The sequence below is a fragment of the Echeneis naucrates genome, chromosome 10 (assembly GCF_900963305.1).
Source record: "Echeneis naucrates chromosome 10, fEcheNa1.1, whole genome shotgun sequence".
NCBI lineage: Eukaryota > Metazoa > Chordata > Actinopteri > Carangiformes > Echeneidae > Echeneis > Echeneis naucrates.
In genome coordinates, this window is record NC_042520.1 from 9,826,221 (window position 1) to 9,848,443 (window position 22,223).

The 22,223-nt window shown below is 39.4% G+C and overlaps 2 protein-coding genes across 2 annotated transcripts in view; both read left to right on the forward strand.

Moving 5' to 3' along the window:
* Window positions 1-11,640, forward strand: part of kdrl (kinase insert domain receptor like) — a 41,733-nt gene extending 30,093 nt beyond the window's left edge. The window contains exons 25-30 of the mRNA XM_029512669.1: window positions 923-1,022; window positions 3,220-3,325; window positions 4,723-4,847; window positions 6,102-6,180; window positions 7,098-7,201; window positions 9,509-11,640. Coding sequence (XP_029368529.1) covers window positions 923-1,022; window positions 3,220-3,325; window positions 4,723-4,847; window positions 6,102-6,180; window positions 7,098-7,201; window positions 9,509-9,692 — 698 coding nt within the window. The 3' untranslated portion in view covers window positions 9,693-11,640. The remainder of the gene's footprint in view (window positions 1-922; window positions 1,023-3,219; window positions 3,326-4,722; window positions 4,848-6,101; window positions 6,181-7,097; window positions 7,202-9,508) is intronic.
* A 7,409-nt stretch (window positions 11,641-19,049) lies between these two features.
* Window positions 19,050-21,880, forward strand: cdx4 (caudal type homeobox 4). The gene is made up of 3 exons (XM_029511815.1): window positions 19,050-19,485; window positions 20,804-20,949; window positions 21,647-21,880. The coding sequence occupies exons 1-3, from the start codon at window positions 19,050-19,052 to the stop codon at window positions 21,878-21,880; spliced, it is 816 nt and encodes a 271-aa protein (XP_029367675.1).
* Window positions 21,881-22,223: the final 343 nt, after the last annotated feature.

Genomic DNA, 22,223 nt, shown 5'->3' on the forward strand with positions numbered 1-22,223 from the left:
TGTAGACAACAGAAAGTTAATCTCTTTATACTCCAAGTTTTCTTTCAAGAATGACAAATCTCAGATATAAAAACATACTGAGTATATATACAAAAAATAGAAAATGCAATTTGCATAAAATATATGATAATAATTGTGGCGCATTTAAACTTTTTGTAGCATGTCACATTATTTATGTGTGTGTGTGTGTGTGTGTGTGTGGGTCAGTGGGTACACAATATTTACAGCTAAGTTTAATCTGGGTTTCTCCGTTGAATTTCTGTAGCCACAAAAATGTACATTGTGTGTAGGGAGCTCAAGCAAGCACACAAAACTATTATTTCATGAGTCAAGAAGTTGGGAATATTTTGGGAATATTGGAGCGCCATTGGTTTCAGTTGATGTTTTCATAAGGAAACAAGCCTTACACATTGGCACAGAATTCAATTTTACTGCCAAAACTTCAGTTCAAAAGTAAATAAAATTAGCGGTGGTTCCCTTTTTGTTGATGAGTGATGCATTCAACGTTCTCGACTCAGAAGTCCAACCATAACATTACTACACTTTTACTGTACAGTGGGGAATCCACTGTATGTCCTTGTGGCACCACATTTACATTATCCAATCATTTCGAAATAAAAGTCATTTATCTGAGCAAGGAGGCTACAGTTCACGATCTTCCTTTTTCTTAATTCTCCTTTATTCTGAAAACTAGCCTGTTTTTTCTTACTTTTTTCTCCTTTCTTCTTGAACCATCTGTCCAAGTGCCAATATCATTTACAATTTATGTGCACAGGTGATAAATTAATTTTCATTATTTTGTTTTACTATTGGAAATACATTATCTTAACATGATATCCTAATATAATAATGTGAGATTGCAATAGGTTTTTTTATATAAAATAAATGACTGAAATGAAGTTCCCCCTCTTTCCTCTTCCAGGTGCTTCCCCGTATCCTGGTGTTCAAATTGATGAAGAATTCTGCTGCAGGCTAAAAGAGGGGACACGGATGAGAGCACCTGAATATTCTTCCTCTGAAATGTAAGAATTCCCACTAAATGCGCTTTTGTAAACACAACTGAAAGCAAAATGTAACTTGCAAACATTATATTGTCATTATTAAGAAATTGTAAATGTCTCTGCTTCCTTTCGTTTAAATCTTAGTCGAAGTCTTGTTTATCTCAGTGGGCTTAATACCTCTGGCAGTATATTCTCCTCACAGAGGCCAAGAAAGTAAAGTCGCCACATAAAAGCCTGAGAGGAAGAATTATTTCTTTGAGGCTGCATCAGCAGGTCAGGGGTCTCTGATAAGAATCAGGGGTAACCCTGCTCTGAAGACGAAACATTAACTACTGATTAGCTCACAGCAGTGAGCTTGAAACTCTACAGCATTTCTGACCGAATGTGGCACAGATGTAACAGATGAAATAAGGATACTCTGGCTCTTCTATACTTTGTGCAGCCAATTCAGTTTGGCGGGCTACAAAGTCTGAGCTCTGCAACTGGCTCTCACTCCAACATATGTGCATATGTTATGTCTGGTTTTGATTTGAAATGAATCATATAGTCAAACTTCACAAATCTTATTTGTTTTGAAAGCCTAATGCTACACTTGTGCTTAATAATAATGTGGTAACAAAGGGTCCAGAGTTTCTTGAAAACTTGTGCCAAGTAGAACTAACTGAATACATTATTTAGCTTTGCAAAAGAGACGGTGATTGGCTATGATGTACAAAATCTAATCCAGACCATAGTTTTTGGTCAGAGCTGATCATCTGTAGATGCAGACCCAGTGGTGCCAAATATATTTAATTTTTTCCATCTTGGCTCAGGCAGTCGACTGATGAAAACACAACTGAATTATACAATATTTTGCACAGTTTAAGACTGTGAGGGCTGCCTCTAATTTAAACTCAAGATGAAAATTGCTGATATTCGTTTAAATGGGATGCAAAGTAGTTTACTCAGTTAGCTGAAATCTGCTAAGCCCCTCGAGAAGGCTGCAATTGATCATGTTTATAAACCTAGGACTCTCTGAACCTGGCCCGAAATATGTGTTGTATATTGCACATTTGGGTATATATACATAATTTGATATATAAAAAAAAAAAAAAAAGTGTCAGTTTTTAACAATTAATCTGGGTCACTGCGATGATTCATCAGGAATCTTGTCCGTGAATAAAAGGCCCCTTCCTGATGTATTGCAGAGGAATGCAGTGGATGCTTTTCACATAGAGAGGGGGACAATGAATAGGATGCTCATTTCCCATCTTGCCACACATTCCCAAACGGCCTACGTTGCAGAAACACCACACTCCCTCAAGACCCAAAACATGCAGGCTATTTATTCTAATTAAGGACAAGACAGGAAATGTGGTTTAAGTTGTGTAGCCATACAATGTCTCTACTTCCCATGAATGAAGGCTGTGATCGTGTTCTCAACATCCTGTCACAGTTAGGAGGGCTACCACCTGGATGAGTACATGCTACACTCATTGCCATAAGAATTGTAGTCACTTGGCTTCTTTCAGTCCAGCCCAACATTAGTGACCAGAAAAGAGGTTTAGATGTGCTGTACACAAATACAGCAGCACCTGACTATCTTATTCAAGTCCTCAAACTTTAATGCAAAATAGCTTCACTTACATAAAATCCTATGTTTTTCTGTGGGGAGAGTATTGCTTACTCCAGCAGAAAGAGGACAGGGATCCATCACCAACAGATGTTGAGAACGTAATCTAAACAGCAGCCGTGGTGCTTTTTTTTTTCTAAATTCCTCAATGAAATAAGACAGACCACTGAGATGGAAACTCATATAAAGGTTCTGAGTCGTCCCACGAGGACAGACAACCTGTCAGAGACCTGACCAAGTATGCTCTTGCTGGTCTTCACACCCAAGACCACAGAAAATCAGATACAACCCCAGAGACTCAGGCTGAAACAACCTGAAAACAGAGAAGAGAGTATGAACACTCTTCTGGGTGGCAGACAATTTAAAGGTAGCCCATATTTTGTTGCTCAATGCATACTGGGGGTTTGTTTTCAGAAAGGAAAAGTCAAAGGACTACCAATCATGAGGTAGCTAATTTATTTATTTATATATTTATGGGGGGGTTTTGCAGTCATCACACCCAATATTCTACATTGTATGTTTTCCTTGCAGCAGCATTAAAAGTGTGTTCAGGCTGTGTGTGTTTCTGTCCCAGTGTTGGCTGAATGGTATGGTCTCTGTTTGTAGATATCAGACCATGTTAGACTGCTGGCATGGGGAGCCACAGGGGCGTCCTACCTTCACTGAGCTGGTGGAGAGGCTGGGAGACTTGCTTCAGGCCAGTGTGCAGCAGGTATGAAACTATTGCTTTATATTGTCTGAACATTGTATGCATGATAGAGCTCAGAAATATCAGCGATTATGTGCTGGACCTTCTGTTGAACTACAAGTTCTTTGGAGTTCCAGCCAAATAAATTTGGCTTGATGGCAAACAGTTTTGTCAGTCTTAGTCTGTGATTCAACAGAATGAACATTACGCAATTACAAATATTTAGGAAACAACGTGGCCAATTAAAGCTCAACAGCCTTGAGAAGATTCAGAGCTGTGTCTAATCTAGAATACTTTGAGTAACTAACAGTTACGCAATACACAACACACCACAGCAAATTTTTTGGGACATAAAATCCACCCAGTACAATCAACAATATAATTAGCTTTTCTCATTGCAGACATATCTACTTCTACTAGACTAGGAAAAGCAGATGTGTCAGTTATGACGTCAACAAGTGTTTCAGCCTGAAATCACAGTGTGCTGCATGAGTATCCAGGAATATCCATATTCTCCATAATATCCATATTCTGGTGTAATATCCTGTTCACTCTTAATTGGGCTGTATTCAGGTCACTTCATTTTCTCTGGGTCAGTTTTGAACTGGACTGGCAGGGCTGGTAGATGACTGATCAGCGCATGTTGTGCAATTGCAGCGTCCTGGGTGTCACTCTGGCCCAGGACCTAAGCTGCAACTCTCTCCTCCAGTTACTGATTTAAATAAAGGCATAAAAAGCCCTAAAAATTAACTCAAGAAATTTGGAATAGATTTCCCTATCATCTGGTCCCTTTCAGTGTAAGTTTTTAGGTTCTCTGTGTGTCTGTTTCAGATCAGGTTAAACCTTGAAAACACTGTTCATTTTTTGCCTTAAGTTATGGCCCATGGTGCAGTATAACTTATCAAGGAACTGACATTCAAAACTCATTTGTTGGTGAAAGAATAACAAGATGTTGATGAAAAAAGGAAGAGAGGTGAAGAAAGAGGGACATTTAACAACTATGCTGATGACTGAACATTTTCCAGAATTCTAACACAACTAGATTATTTCAAGACGTTAGGATATACAGAAAGTAAATGAATGATATTTGACTTCTGCTGCAGAGGCTACACAGACCAGTCCAGTAATATGAGATGAGGACAAGGCCACACATCACATCACAAGAAACTACAGCAGACTGCTTTAAAAATGAGTACATAAAAACTATCTTGGTGAGAAAAATTTTAGACTGGAACGGTGGAGGGATTTGACCCTCATTAATAAAGCTACAATTACAGTCCAGGGTGGTTGGTGACAAACTGTCAGCTGCTCCAACTTGGACTTATTCATGGTGACTTACATTGTTTGATTGTCGTATTGTCCCCTCATAATGTTTTAATATTAAGGTGCGATATGAGATATTTTGTGTCTGGTTGATTTAGGATGGGAAGCACTACATACCCATCAACACAGCACTGCTAGCTAAGGTTGGAGACGTGTCCACCATAATCCCTTCAGAGGAGACACCGTTACGACCGACCTCCCACTGCGACTCGGAAAGTACCTGGTGAGATCATGGATCCTTGTTCATTGGCTAGATTACACAACAGGTCCGTAATGAACTTGAGGAATTGCCGATAATTTGAGTAATCTCCGTGCTGAGTGACGGAGCTCAATGGATGGCTCATTCACCACTTTACTCCAATCTATTATATTTTAACAACCATGGGATTATTGGTTTGTCATTAAAATTTGCCTCAGACACAAAGATCTGATGGCTCCTAGTGATCTTGTGATGCCAAAACCTCAACATCTACTAACTGGATTGGCGCAAAATGTGGTACAGAGATTCATGGCTCCCAGATGATTACTACTTACAGCTCAGATGATTCCCAGACTTTTCTTGTAGCAGCAGCAAGAGGAGGATGTGAACTTTGGTACAGATATTCATGTCCCCCTCAGGACAGTTTATAGTCACTTTTGTAACCCTTAGCTTTTCATGTACCACCATCAGTAACCCAAAATTGTAACCTTGTGAATATGCTGATGTTGCTGATGGGGAAACATGAAACATGCTGATGTTAGCATTTAACTCAAAACACTGCTCTAAGTACACCATCACTAAGCTGCACTCTCACTCATATTTTAAACAAATCTGATGCAGATTCAGTACATTTTAATTCAAAATAAATTATCTAATCAAAAAGCCATCAAAACCTATCCTCAGACTGTTAAAGGTAAGCAGTCCTGAACTGTTTTGGGAAGGAAATGCTTACATTTGTTCTGAATAATATCCAAAACAATTTTCATTCCTGTGGCTGTCACACTAAACTCTACAAAGAGAACTTTTAGGTCTGACCTGAGAACGATGAAAGACCTGATAAGGACACGATAACAAATATTGATGCGTTAATGGTCAGAGAGCTTTTAGTATTGTGGCTCCTGTGAGGAATTTCCCCAAAAACCATAGATCCAGTTTCAAGATGTATGTCCACTCAAAATAATATTTGTTAAAGTCTTCAGTTTTCACAAGTTCTCCAAATGGGTTTATTGAGGAGGTGTTGACAAGCAGTAATGACAGTTACCCCTTAAGCTAAATTAAGCAGTTGTTTTAGCCTCTGAGTGTTGAAATGCAAAGTAAACAAGCTGTGTTTTCAAGGTACTATGTCACGGATGATACATAATGTTGATCTAAGTGATTAAGTTCTTGTGGGTTTGCTGTTGAACTTTGTCTTTTGGCTTCAGTAAAATCAAATGGTTCCCTGAACAGAAAGTTTTCTGGATATTTTGGACACTTACTGTGGAAATATTCTTGTGCCAGGAACAACAAGATACGTCCAGCTAGTGTGAAAACCTTTGACGAGGTTACCATGGAGAACGGGACAAATGAGAACCACGGGGTGAGTTATTCAGCCTGACAATGGAAACTTTTCCTAAACCAAGCAATTAGCAAAGCAATAGACGTGTGGCATTGATTTGAAACTCCATGCCAACATATAAATATGTAGCTTTTTTGAAGTGTATAAGAGAACGTAAAAACGAATTTGACTAAAGATGTTGTTTGTTTTTTTTGTCTGTTTGTTTTTTATTGGTTGAAGTGATTAATCCTATCTGTCAAATAAAGTGTTCAGAGTATGTGTTGATAAGATAATTTCTACTCTACCTGTCATTGTATTAGGTTGCTTAAACAGTGTTATACCATTGTGGCACCAAGTTGTGTTAACTTTCAGCAACTGATTCTTCTTAAACCAAAGTTCAGAGAGTTGATTCTTGTTATATTTCTAAAGGAATTTACCAACACCTCGAATCCTTGACAGCTTATTCAAGAGTCACAGTCAAATTAGCTTTTTAATCATTTTACTTCAGACTTTAGATTTTACTTTCTGAATGTACTCTGACTTTGTATAATTTAAGTTGCAAGCCTCTAAAGTCAGTCAACCACATACTGAAAGTTATGTTTTAGATCCAAGACTGCAGGAAAAGATTTGATGATGATCAGATCAGCTGAGTGTGTGTCACATTTAGGCTGCGTGTGACCCGTGATTAGGATTGTATCACATGCCCAGTAAAACCTTTTAGTTTATCATAATTTATCACTTGCTGACCATTACCTGAAATTATCTTAATTCTTTTTATATCTAATCCTTGTTGTATTTTATGTGAGGCACTTTGCAACACAAGCTCTAAAAAGCTTCTAATTACTTATTTACTTATGTTCAGATATTTGTTATTTATTCACCTCAGATAGACTCAAAGATACTATGTGGTGTTCTGATTATCTCCTCTCTGTTTGTCTTTCCTTTATCATTGTCATCAGGACAGCCAATCAGACAGTGGGATGGGTCTGTCCTCTGACAACATGAAAACACTGAAGAGACTCGAATCGTTGGCAGGTCGACCTCTGAGCATCATGGCTCTAGCGTATGTACATGACACTTCAGAAGACATTCTTCTACATCCCCTGAAAAAAAACATATCAACACAAACAAGCACACAGAAGGAGCCTCAAAAATACCTGCTTGGAAACCTCCCTGCTGTGCAGGAATGCAGACGCTTTAACTGTCATACAACACATACTGAAGTCTCCTCTGTTTGAAAAAGAAGTCAGCAGCTAGTTTTCCCCTTTTGTCTGAAGAAACCATGCGTGAGGGACTGTGACACAAAGGAGAAGTGAGAGGGGAGAGGCTTGAAGGTGAAAAACTGAAAGAGTGAAAGACCAAAGCCATGTGGCTGCGTCACTTGAGGCTTGGCTGTTTTAAGAGAGCACACTAAAACCTCTTTGTTTTCACCAAAAGCGCACTGAATGAGAAACCTCCCAGACCGATTTAACTTATGAGTCATGGCTCTCTTCTATTGTCTAGTGCGAGGTAACTTAACACACATAATCTCAAAAGACTGACGTCGACAAACTGTCCTTCCAGCTATGGTTTTAAAAATTTGGATCCAGGGAGGGAAAGTATATAAACTTATGATCAAGAAAGAAAGACGCTGAGACAATATGTTCCCATTTAAGGCTTCCATACTGGTTTTACAGCAGGTCTGTGCAGCTGAGAAGACTACACTGATTTTCAGCCTGCTTGAGTTATCAGGGCATCAGAATGGCAGTGAGAATCCAGCCAAGCATGCAGAGAAGGATCTATATTTTGGAGGGCAAACAGGACTTGGTGGACAACCTCTTAGTTACTGCTATCTTTGAATTAAGGACAGTTTACAATGGCATCCTCTGTTAGATATAGTGCTTTGGCCCTTATGTGTAGCAAAAGTCCACCTGTTGCCCCCTTTGCCTTCATCACACCTGTACCTTGGCCTCTTTTTTCCAAATGCACACAAGACAACTCAGCATTAATTGAACACTGTTTCTAAAGAGTCAGTCGATAAACTAATTCTGCTCAAACAACAGTCTAAATACTCTACTTATATTATTATAGAAGAGAAGTTAAACAAGCTCATATTCATATTCGGACTTTCAACCACTAACTCTTTGGGGTTTTTTTCCTTAATATGGTTTGACATATTGTTTTATTTTGGGGTGAAATGTTACCATGGCTTTTAACTTGTAACATTTTGTATCCTGTTCAGTCACTAATTGGAACGGACCTTGTGTTTAGCATAAGCAAGACAAGATTATAGTGTTGCTCTCAGTTTTTGATGTTTAATTTACTGGATACTTTATTCACCAGTATGGCATTCCAGTATAACAACATCACTTCCCCCCACTGGGATCTGACCCTTTGGCCTTAGGAGAGGAGCTCTGGAAACCCCTAGCAACCTCCAAAGACAATAAGCGGCAATTACTCATATTCTGAGCATCAAATGAAGCAGAAAACTTCAGAAAGATTGATTACATCATACATGAATGAGGAAACATTTGTATGACTGGAAAGCTTCACAAGGGGCACTTCTTAAATCAGAAATATCAAGCAGCCCACTATTTTGAGAGTGATCAATTTGTCTTCAAATGTTTATTAAAAATAAATTCTGGTTTGTACAATTAGTTGCTTTAGTATGGTTGAAGATTGCAACCTGTTGGGAATCTCTTATCTCAACCTTTCTAGTTTCAATCCTGCAGCAGAATCTACTTTTGTCCTCAGTTGCCTTTATGCTGTTTATATACACATACAAAGGCCATCTTGAGTCAGTGTTTAGTTGGTCCACTTCGGGCTTGTGTAGAGACATGGTGATTTAAAATCTACAGAAAAAGAGCAGCTCCCTCTGGACACAAAGGGCTCATTCTGCACTAAAGAAAACAAAACCATGTCTCTTAGTATTAGGTCACAAAATAATGACTATTTTATTTATTTCTGCGAATAGATCACCCTAAATCCTCTGCATCTGTCTTTTACAGTTGGTTGTTTATCTGTCACTCCACAGATTGCAGCCGTTTCTGCTAATTAACACAAATTCCATTTGAATTATTCCACAGAGCCTGCAATAATATTAAAGGCCTTTTGCATCAGGGCTTTGAATTTTTATTCAATGATCACAAGGCAAGAATTAGCTTTTCGGAGAGCCCTAAGGTAAATTTTGGTACAGTTTCATGTCTTGGTCAGGATATCAGCTGATGTTCTTTTCACACCACACCAAATTGTTATGTCTATTGGGTTATTGTTTTTGCAGTTTGGAGGTTTTGTTTATGTGTTTAATGGACAAGCCTGATGTTTTTATTTCCATTATCCACTTACTTGACCTCATGGAGTGTGTTTATGCTCTATTTCTTTGTGTTTTCAGGATGAAGGCAGCGAGTAAGAGTAAAGAGTCTGTGCTGTGTGACACAGAGAAGGAGAAGTACCCAACCACAGTTCCCTCTCTGGATTTCAGCCTGGACGACTCGGCCCTGGACACTGACCTGGAGTGTCACAGCCCGCCGCCTGACTACAACTATGTGGTGCGCTACTCCACCCCACCTGTGTAACCTCACACTCACCCTCTGGACTTGTTAGCCTCAAGGCCTTTGCTTAGTTTTCTTCAGTTTAGGCTCTTATCTTGGGACTGTACAACGTACCAACGTTTGAGAGGAAAATGCCCGAGACTCTCTCCTAAACCTCTGTCGTGTATAGAAAGGATGCTCTGAAAATGACTCATGAATCTGCATTCTCAGCCTTCCATGCTGTCTGCTGAGCAACAAAATTAAAATCTGCAGACTGTTTTCCAGTTTTCAGACAGACATTATGCTGCTGGTCCACCCAACATTCACTGTGATATGTCAAATAGCTGAAAACAGTCTCAGGTATTTCTTTGCTCTACTGTGAAAACAAACAACATAGATACCAACATTATCACAGAGCTGTACTGAACTACAACCTTTCCTGTCTAAGAATAAAAATCTTCAATAACCAAGGAGAGAGGATAGCTGAACCGTTTCAAATTATTCTGAGACTGTTTTAAATTTTTCAAGCAAATTTAATTTTACATTTTTTAGCTTAAAAAATTTTGAAGTGTCATGGCTCCTGTATATCCATAAAAAAATATCAGCTCAGATAACTCAGGTTGACTTAGATTAACAGAGAAGAAAAGGACTCTGTCATGTAGTCATGAAAAATCACAGGTTAATGGAGGAAACAGGGTAAAGCTGAAAGAAAGACCAGACAGCTTCACATTTAATATTACAGTGCAACCACATAAGTAGTTTTATGAAGAGTAACTATACGCTCAAATTTCTCCAAATCCCAAATCTTTGTATTGAAAAACCCCCAAATTTTATGTTTGGTTAAACATTAAAAAAAAAAAAAAAAAGGAAGAAGGAAATCAAATGTGTTTATTTTCTTTTGTCCAAGTTGAATTACAAACATAAGACTACAAGACAAGTTCATGATTTATTCACAGAGCATTAGCAAACTAAATAGCGTATTCATTTAGATCGTAAAAACCTGTCTTTGAACCAAGGAACTTTTCAGCCCGAATATTAGCACGTCTTATCCCATTTCACACTTAGATGCTGTTTGTGCTGCTGTATTGACTGATAGTAAATCTGAGGGAAAATGCCTCTGCAGAAACATGTTTGTGGATATTCTCCATCCTTCATCTTGTGCTACGTCTTACTAAAGCTTGCAGGGCAGGCTACAAAACCTTTACATGTGCGTCAAGTTCACTGTCATACATTGGCATGTAAGATCTGATTTTGAAAGCAGTTTATTTGAGATGCAGGATGTGTTAAATATACTGTGGACCAAACATTTACTCATACTGATGTGTTACCACACACACACACACACACACACTGTTGAAATGCGGCTAGGTTTTGTTTATTAGTGACTACAGAAAACAATACATGTCAGTAAGCAAACTACAGTATGAATTGGATATTTTTAATTCCAACATGATGTTTTATTTGTGGACCAATTTGGTTTTATTTGTGTGGAGAGGAAGTGATTATGCACTGATACTTTATGTCAAGTATAATTTTTGTATTCTAAAGGTATATTATTATGAACCAGCATTGTGGATTATATGTTACAAAGATATCTGTTTTTATTTTGTGTTTTATTTAACTCTAGTGGATAGTATGAAACTAATGTTTGCAGTATTTCTTATATTATTCTTGCCGTCCTAATAGGATCATGTTCACTGTTAACAAGTTTGTCTTAAATTTTTTGTTTTATTATTTTAGTTACTGCTATCACAAAAATAATCAAATATTTTAGTCTGAATACAAAGATTGATTATTCATACTTGGATTTTGTATTTTTTTTAATATATCATTATGATCCCTAATTCCTACAGCAACTCAGACCATTCTTCTAGTGTTTCCTCTTCATTCATGTATTGTAACAAGTTAGTTTTAATGAAAGTAATGTTCCCCAACACTGTTATCTCAGCATATGAAGCAAATGAATAAATAAAGATCTATATATTTATACTTTATTTTAAGTCTTGACTCTTAAATATTTGAAACATTCACTAAAAGATATTTACACTGCAGCTCGTAATAAATCTCAGTGGCCTTAACAACCACAACCTTGAGGTTCACCATGAGGTTCTCATTTGTGATTGAGACGAAAATGCATTTTGGATGATTGGAGGCACTATGTTTTTGAACATTGTTAATTCCTGGTTTTCCATAAAATTGTCAGGCCAAAAGTTGAGTTTCTCGCCTTCAGCTGGTTCATACATTTAAAAGTTTAATTCTCCTTATAATGAGAATTACAGCATTATTAGCTCTAATTGAACACAGATTGTTTCAGTTCATTTCCCCAAAAAATAAATTCAGCTTTATCATCACATTCACAAGTCCTTTTTCAGCTGGAACACAAAACTCTGAATGGGCTTCGGTAAAACAGTGTGTAACCAATAAAATGAAACCCACAGGATGACTAATGATACTTGAAATCGGTGAACTGTAAAGCAAAGCAGTGGCCCCCAACATTTCAGTTTGTGACTCTTTAAGGTAAAAAAAAATGTTAAAGAAAACCGAAGCTTTACAATCTTTGATTACAGGCTTGACATTTTCCACTGGGTTATAATAAATAATGACTTTTTTTTCCCTTTTCATTTCCTGTAAATCATCTCATGACCACTCATGACCAGTCAGCCTGCAACCCCCTCAGCCCGTCAGGAGACACTGACACAAGCATGTAAGAGCAGAGGCTTCAGGCCATGATCAACTATAACCCTGTTGACTCATAACAAATGCTTCTTGATTAATCCATTTAAATTTTGAAGTTTGACTGAAAACATGTCATTAGTTTGGACTGTGCCATCACTGCTTGGCCCCATCGCCCCTCCCTGTGCAGTGAGAGACCGCAGGACGCAGTGTCGGCAGCCTGTCTGTTCACTGGGACAATGCCCCTCCAAGTGGGAAAGGAAGGAACTGTTAATCATCCTGGTCAGGACCGGAGGACGCCACACATAGTGCTTCCTATGGGAGCACAGTGCCCCTGGTTACCGGCACTGGGTGTGTCTAAGGGGAACGCACGCCAAAGGACAGGTCTGGCCCTTGACTGTCTCTACTTGGCGTCACAGGATTTACTGTGTTTACAGTAAGGTGAGCACCCACCATAACATCCAAACAGATCAACGATCTCTGAGGTGGACTGTTTCCAGAATATGAGATACAAACAAAAAAGGGAAGGATGTTAGAGGGGTGGGTAGTCATGACAGTAATCTTTTTTTTTTTTTTTTTGCTAACAAACATGCTTGAGGATCTGGACACATACATACCTACATACCTACACATAGAATTTTTCCATAAGGCAGAAGTATGAGGACTGGTCATATCCTTTCCTGGACCTGAATACAATATTGCCATTGATTTCAGAAAGGCAGAGACTTTCCTCAATGATTGCTTCATTACAGTCAAAGATTTCTTAAAAATTGTTGAAGATCTGTGTAAAATAAGCATTTCTTCACATGAAAGATAGCATGCAGTCAATGGACCAACATTTTTATCACTTATGGCAGGGCAGATCAAGAGTTTATCCTCTGTTCTAATTTTTTCTTCTTTTTTGAAGAAAAAATATCTGAAAATATTTAAGGACATATTAAAGGAAGTTTGGCACAGTTACATCTGGCTGATCTAGAAACAAAAATTGCTCTGTTGCATCTGGTATTCTTCGCCATTCTCTTCAGTCATGAGGATTTAATCGTGTTTTTATAGAAGGCAAAACATGCTGGTGCACAAATGATCAAAAGTATGAATGTTTGAATCTAACAGAAAACCAGCAGGTGAGAAATAGGCACCCCTGAGAATTACCTACTGTAAAGTATGACCAAGATAACTTCCCATCATTGTTCTATGATCATGGGCAAAGGAGCATAAATCTCTCACCAGTGGTGTCAAAAAACATGAGGTTTGTTCATAGACACAGTCACAACACACGACGAAGCAGCCTGAGACCATCAAACCTCTGAGCAACTAGCAAACCTGCTCCAGCTCTCATCCGGGCCAGTGCCCCAAATGACAGATTACAAACTACAGCTCCCTCCATTTGCAAAGCCTTTTACAATTTGAGATGGTATGATACTGAAAAAAAAGCCCCTCACTGTGCATTTCCCTCATTTTACAATTGCATTTTATGAGAACCCCCACTTCCTTTACTTCACTTCCACAGCCTCTTCCCAACACAAACAGAGCTGCAAAACACACCATTAATCACTGAACTGGTTCATGAATTCAGGGAACAAGAAACCACCAGAACCCATCTGAATCTGTGCAACTTGATTGCCTGAAATACACTGATTTGAGACTCCTGACTGAACATTTCAACCCCTGCTCTCATACCAAGGGTCGCACAGTGTTATTCCCAGATGCCTACCCCAGAAGGTGAATGGTGGCCACAGCCACACCTCTCACCTAAATGGAGAACAATGAACTGGATACTGTCCCAAGTGAATGACTGAAGTCCACCGAAGTAAGAGGTCAGGTCGTCCATCCGCACAGCTAATAACAACTCCATACGGAGTCTCAGTAGCAGATCTGAGGGAAAACATACTGTTTGTGTGTCAGAAATAATGGTGGTGCTGAATGAGGGCATGTTCGCACAGCAGACTACGCTTTCAATGTCAAATAACAAAATATTTGTACATTTCCTTTTGTATATTAGTAATTTCATATAGGCGAATCAGTATTTAAATTAATGTCATTGTTTTACAGACATTTGGTCATTAATAATGTTGTCTCCACATAATAGATATTAAATGTCAACCTTGTGATGGTGCCAGAGGAAAAGTCAGGATATCACCAATGGAATGTCACTTGAATTTAGGATAGGGTGGAACTGTACATCTGTCCAACCTCGCCCCCACCAACAAAAACCCAAAAATGAAGAGTTGACATCTCCATCCTCTTAGCTATGCAGCTGGTGTGACTAAACTAAAGTGTATCATTAGATTATACTTTACCAAACCATATGCTGACCATCAGCAGGATCATTTACTGGATCTTTTCAAAACGTTTTCTTCATAAACATCAGAAGGTTTGTATTGCTGGTCTCCCTGTTGTTTGCTTATAACAAATAGAGATCAGCTGAAGGCTGCCCCCCCCCCCCCCCCCCCGTTTAGTTCAGGGCCAGAATATATCTAATCAATGCTTTTACTAACTTTAATCGGTGTCCAGAGAACACCAACCTATGACAACCCTCCACCCTCAGGAGGTTTTAGATTTATTAATTCAAAGGCATGAGGGCAGTCAAACCAGCTCACTCCCTTGCCCTCATTGTTTGCCTCTCTGGTGGGGGGTAAAGGATGTATAGAGCTCTCATACACCAGGAAGGCCTGGGAAAACTGCTGCGACCACAGCGGTCTAATTAATGTGGCTATGGTGGGCTTATTTTGGAGCTCACATGCATGTTTTTTGTGTGTTAATGCCTTTCTGCGGCCTTTTTGTCACTGCCGGGCTTCTGTCCACCACCCTGCTGCTCCGTGCCAGCTTCTGCTGAGCTCAAATGTATATCACCAGTCTTTTGGATATCAGTCACTCCTGTTCACCTCCTGTTTGTCACCACCAGCCTTTCACAAATATCTGGCGCTCCGGCCTTATCTGATCTTCGGTATGTGGCTTAAGTCATTTTTGAGCTTCCATTGTTTGTTTGGCCAAGCAGAAGTGCATCGGAGTTCATTTTTAGGTCTTCCTTTCTTTTTAAATCTTACTTGCAAACCTGTAGCCTGTGTGTTGGTGAGGTTTAAATCAGAATAAAAAGGTAGCGTCCTGTGTAAATATTCCATCCATTTTACTTCATATTGAGCCTTTGCACAACGATCATCTATTCCCACACTACCCCCTTTTAAACAAAAAAGGATGCAAGAAATGTTGTCTTTCCAGCAAAGCAATAACAGTTTCTTCACGCAAACATTTTTCACAAACTTGCCAACATCTATTTCTGTCATATCCTGAATAAATGAATAAAAATACTTATACATGACTCGTGTTTGCTGCATCCTGCTTTTACATGTGTTTTACATTACAGATGACGAATCAAGGACTGGAGCTGCTTGTGTCTCAGCCATGCAGGCAGCTTCTCTAAAAATAGTAGCAGATGGTCCTGTTTTGCCTCCTTTCCCGCTGAGCACTGTGGCAACTTGAATAGCATCGGTGAGGTTATGCAATAAACTGAATTCTTGGCACTGCATGTACACTATGCTGAGCTCAGGAAAAGAGGTGACATTTTTATGTTGTTGATTCAAACAGGGAATTTGAGTTATTTGACAAATTTGTTTGCGTGTTGCACATTTGTTAAACACGGACGCACTTCACGCCGCTATCTTGTAACACAGCGTGACAAAATCGATCACTCGCATCAGTTTCAGTGAAGGTTCGGGCCTTCACCTCCTGCGAGAACTTATAAGATCAGACTCACTCATAGTCTGAAAAACTGTGGGAGGTCAAGTGCACTATGGTGGATGGATCAGTGACCCCAGGGAGCACATCCTGCAGAGACTTGCAGAGAGCCATGGGATGACCCGTGATGTCTGTTTGATGTATTACTGGGACTGCTGGCTTGGTATCATGATGCTGTTGTGTCTGAGCCAGAGGACCCAAGATGGCCCTCCAAAACATTCTGGTCAATTTTTCTGATAGTCATAAATACCAAAGAGGTGATTATGAACTGGACATGAAAACAATAGAGAACTTGATAGTAAATAAAAAATACATTTACAAAGCTGGTATGACCTTGATATTGTGATTACAGTAAAACTTCATCTGTGATTTAAGACGACATTTGTTCCTGTGACACTGACCGTACTCTGGATGCTCTGAAAATGATATAACACAAGACCTAACATGACCATATTTTCTGTTGTTACCCTGCAATCAGATCACACTCATCTGCTTTAGACATTTAAAGGCAAAAGTCTGGAAGAGTCAGTCTTGTAATATTACCTTGTGATCAGTCATTTCATCCATTGCTCAGTCATGTTAAATACTCAAGCTTCCTCTTCCAGTGAAATATTACTCATACAGATTTTACAAGAACAATCTGAAATAGAGCATTCAAAGAAGGAAACGACACATGGAGGGGATCGTTGTGAAATGAAAAAGAGGCCATACACACATACAAACCGCTGGTAACTCAGTACGGACAGAATCATGATGTTTAAGGCAACAAATGTGGCCGTCCTCAAAGCCCTCCTCTTCACACATTTCACTATTACACTTTCTCTCAGTTGCACTCATCACAAGCATTATACTGCTCGCACAACAGCGGATACATTTCTTACAACACAAATCACCTTGTTAATGCGTGTTAAGGTCGTCATTTGCCTTATTGTAAGGCAAATGAGAAAGGTATTAATGCAAGAAAAATGTCCTTAGTAATGAAATATAAGTGGCACAATGGCTGTTTCTACAAAGACAAGCAATGCCTTTCATGATAACGTACATGATTCCCTTTCCTTTTGTTTATGAGACCCTAAAAATAAATCTGAGGATTGAACATAATTCAGGTTTTTTTAAGGATATCTTAAAAAGAGTTGAATTGCCAATTAAATTTGAAAATGATTTAAGACATTATTATACTTCTTATAGCTAGTCACCGTGTTAGCTTGTGTCATGCATGCTATATGGTTTAAATTACTGTGGAGTGCATCATGTTTGTAGGTAGAGGCTGCCCTCTTGAGGTCCATCGGTGTGATTGGTCTCACAGTTTCATCGGTCAGCAGCTTGCAGCAGCTGTAGTTTTGTAGGAGTGCACAAGAGGGCAAAGGTGAGTTTGGCTCAGCTGTCCAAAGATCAGGAGTTCACCTCAGTGTCAACATAGTGTAGAGACTAAATCAAGTCTAAAGAGGATGAAAGAAAAACTCACCAATGTTATAAAAGAAACAAAGTGAAAATCGTCTAATGTCTCAGGAAGGAATTCAATAATAGTTCTAAAAATTCTGACTGTACACTTAATAAAAATGTCAATTTCTTGGAGAGGAAACTGTTTATATTTTCCTGAGACAAAAAATTGTCTTCAAACATATTGGTGATGGTAGAGCTGGGCCCCTTGTGAAGTCTCTCTCTCTTTTCAGGCCAGCCAAGACGCTGGATCATATACAAATCATTTAAACTGACCTTGGGCTGTCAAAGGTCACCTCCATCATTACATTGTCTCATAAATATTTCCTGGTCGATAAAAAGACGAGTCAGAGACAAGATCCATCAGCATTTATGACTTTGTATGACGGTTTTGGAAGAAGCCAGTTAGACAGATCTGCTAAATGAGCCATCTGACACCTCCAAGACAACATTAAGAAGTCAGAATAATAAAAACTATAAGATGCTTTAAATTGTGTATTGGAATTTAAAATATTATCCAACTAATGAAGAGCAGCACACTCAGATTACAGCTCAGATTTGAGCCTAATGGTTTAATAGTCCAGTGTAAACTTCAAAGAATGAGTCCAAATGTGTTTTCAAAATAATTTCACGACACTTCTGACATGAAAAGTAAGCAGGAAAAAAAGGGAGATCATTTGACTGTAGATTGCAGGAGACATCGGTGACTGATGTGTCGCAGGCCGCTGTTTGTCACAGGGAGGGGGGTCACTGGAGTTTCCTTGTAACCGGAATTAGCTGTGAAGTGCGACCTTGAGGTGTGAACACGGAATACTAAAGGTCCGGCCGGGAAAAGTCTCTCATACTTTGCACCTCGTTTGCAAATGAATATCTCAGATAAAACGGGGTACGGTGTGAAGCGTGGTTGGTAACTGCTGAAATAAAAAAAAATATAAATAAATAAATAAAATAAAATAAATGGTCGATCTTCATTGATCCAAAAATCACACTGTGCTACAGACTCAACCTAAAGGAAGTGTCACGGAAAAGTGAATAAACTTGTGTATAACAAATCACATCTGTGCGTAATTGCGCGCAGGCCGTCTTCACTGAGTCTGTGCACGCGGGCTCTGTGCCGGCTCCGGCAGCGTGTGCAGCTGATAGGTCGCCACGTTAATATATTCATGGAGAGGCGCTCTTAGGTTTAGGATAGGTCGACTGTCAAGGGATGACGCGCTTTACAGGACAGGCGCAGGGGCACAGCTGGGCCTGCAGCACCGGCCACTCTCATTTGGATGCAAATCCTCCAGAGTTGAGGAGTTGGCTGACGTCAGAGAGTCCTTAGTATACGTTGACCATCTTGTCAACAGAGCCACATCATGTGAGGCTGCAGACAGACTGGAACTACATCGTATTTCACACTTGGGGGAACCTCTGGACTATAAAAAGCAGGATTGGGGTTTTTTTTTTTTTTTTCGTTAACAGTTTCAAGGCAGCAATGTCGCCTTAAAACGGGACAAATCTTCGCCTTTGCTGTTTTTGCTGTGTTTTATTGCTGTTTTTTTTTTTTTACAAATCATGTATGTTGGATACCTACTGGATAAAGAAAGCGGCATGTATCACCAAGGGCCTGTGAGAAGATCAAGCATCAACCTGCCTCCACAGAACTTTGTTTCGACACCACAGTACCCAGACTTTACTGGATACCATCATGTGCCAAACATGGATACGCACACACAGTCTGCGGGGAGTTGGGGACCTACATATAGCGCCCCACGGGAGGACTGGGGTGCTTATAGCCTGGGACCACCTAATACAATTCCTACACCTATGAACAACTCCTCTCCCGGACAGGTTCCTTACTGCTCCTCTGAGTACACTCACATGCATCCTCCAGGATCTGCGGTGTTGCAGCCGCCGCCGGAGAACGTTAATGTTGCACAACTTTCTCCTGACAGAGAAAGACGCAATTCATACCAGTGGATGAGTAAAACCGCGCAATCATCTTCTACAGGTGAGTTCGTCCTGCTGAACGGCGAGGCCAGTCAATCTACTGACACAAAAAATATGAAGGCTTGAAAATAAGTTTAAGTAAGCTCGTTTCAACCCCCAGCCCTAACCCTTCTCTGAAGATCCGTTTAACTTAAAATTAAATGTATGACCGGATTTGATAACTCGAAAAGCACAGAAGAATAACAGATCAAACTTGGGCAAATATTGGAGAAATGTAGAAAACGAAAGGCCTAAGACTTCGTTAGAAACCGAAGGGGCAGGTCACCGATCCCACATAGGCCAGCTGGTGACAGTTGGCCTATGTGGGACTATTTTCGTGCTTGATAATAAAATGAGAAAAAGAAGGTCGTTGGGCCGAACACATTAAAATAAAAGCAAATTAATAAACGCTAACGAAAATGTGTCCAGACGTTATTTAGGTTTCAGATTTTGATGGCTAAGATGGACTGGGGTCTTCCAGCTCTGTGTATTTCTGATCTCTCTTGCGGTAGAAATTCCACCCCCCCCCCCAAAAAAAAAAAAAAAAAAAAAACATGTGAGGACTCGGCGCCAGGCCCAGTTGTGATGTTAATGTCATTATTCCTGGAGATGTGAGGTCGACTTTCCTGTCACATTGTTTGGTGTTTTGAGTGTTATCCGTCATATCCAGGCGGTGGCCTTTTCTTTCAACACCTCCTCACTTTGATATGCACCAAACTCTCTTCCTCTCCGAGATTTATATTGCCGGAAAGAGTGTGGTTTCTCACAGCTCACGTCTCAGACTTGGAGTTAAACAAACTTTGGGCCTTAACAGCCTGTTTCACAGCCAATATTACCCAGTTATAGTTTATAGTATATAAATAATATATTATGAGCGTCCCTGGCTGCTTCTTATTTTGTTTATTTATGCATGTTTTTCAATATAAACTCTCCCCTTGCACTCTCGCACAAGCTTGTAAAATTGTAAAACAGGCAGAACATGTGTAGTTTAGCCTGCATGTCGTCAGGAGGTGTTTAATGTAGAATAATGCACAGAGTCATTTTTCAGCTCCTCGGTTTCTTTCTAACTTGTCGGAGGAGGATCTGGATCGTGGCTCTTTGAAATTCGCTCTTCCACAGTTGCCATCAAAGCAAGATCAAAAAGCCCAATTTGTGTATGTATGGCGAAGCAAAGAGATGTGGATTTGAGACACAGCTAATAAAGATGCTATCTGCAGATAGGCCGGTCCTGGCATGCAGCCTCCTCTCTGGAAATCTTCCAGTTCAGCCACTCAGCTGCTGGCTGGTGATACTGAAAACGGATAAACAGCTACCTTTAAGCATTGTTTTCACTCTCACAGGTAAAACGAGAACGAAGGAGAAATACAGGGTAGTTTATACAGACCATCAGAGACTGGAGCTGGAGAAGGAGTTTCATTTCAACAGATACATCACCATCAGGAGGAAATCTGAACTGGCTGTCAACCTCGGTCTGTCGGAGAGACAGGTATGAATTTTAATCGCTGACAGATGCCATGCATAAATGACACTTAAACTTAAAGCTGTGTGAACATTTCGCATTTGGCTTGTTTTCATATGTCTAACAATAAATACAAACTGTGGCCGTCAGTAATCGCCAACACTGAAATATGGCATTAATCTCCCCGGTGTAATGATTTGTCTTACTTTATGTACTAAGAAATTATTCCATGACGATTAAAACTTCACAAAGAAAACTGTATAAGAATATATCGTTAAGAATTTTCCTTAAGTTTCATTACAATTTATATTTTCCACTGATAGCCTGTATACACAGGAATTATATTTACTAGTATTTCTAAATGTATCAAATTAATTATTAAAACCGAATTAGTTGTGATAGACCTACGCTATATTTATCATTTATAATTCATAAGCTACTAGACTTCTTCTGTTCTATCTATATTAAAACTTTTTTTCTTCTCAATTTATTTAACTTAATAGTTTACCTATTGGCTCATAATTTTCTGCTTTATCATATGTGGTCTATTATATGTATTTTACTGGCATGGAGACCATAAAGCACTACTTTGTCAATAATTATTTTCATGTGTAGTCTAGTTTTTGTCTATTTATAGGTCCAAGGATAATGATTGATTTCGTATGAGGTGGCGGATAACCGGCAAATTTTGCATTGAACTGAATTTTTCTTTGTGGCTTTTCAGGTGAAAATCTGGTTTCAGAACCGCAGAGCCAAAGAAAGGAAACTGATCAAGAAGAAGATGGGTCAGTCTGACGGCAGCGGGGGGTCTGTGCACAGTGACCCGGGCTCAGTGAGCCCTCTGCCCGTGCCAGGGTCCCTCAGTCCAACAGACATCCACGGTTCTCTGTACCCTCCTCAGGGAATGAACACCTTGCCATCTATCAGGAATATACAGCAAGTGACTGTGACTCAGTAAAACAGCTGACCCTCTGGACCATGTAACATAACTGAGCACTCCGACACGCTGACAGGACACCTGAACGCACGTCCTGAGGCACAAAGCTGTGGATAAACATTTTTGATTCGTAGCAACGAAATGCTGGAGGCTCTTGATATATTGCTTTTTATAGAATAGTTCTAATAACTTGGGGATTTAAAAAAACGAAAAAATCGACGTGTTTCAAACTTAAAAGCTTTAAATTGTTTGAGTTAATAAGATTATAAATATCCTTTTTGTATGTGATGGAGTGTATGTGTTTGTGAATAAAAGGAGAATTCAGGGACCTTTAAAGAGGGTTTTAGTCTGGATTATATGTAGC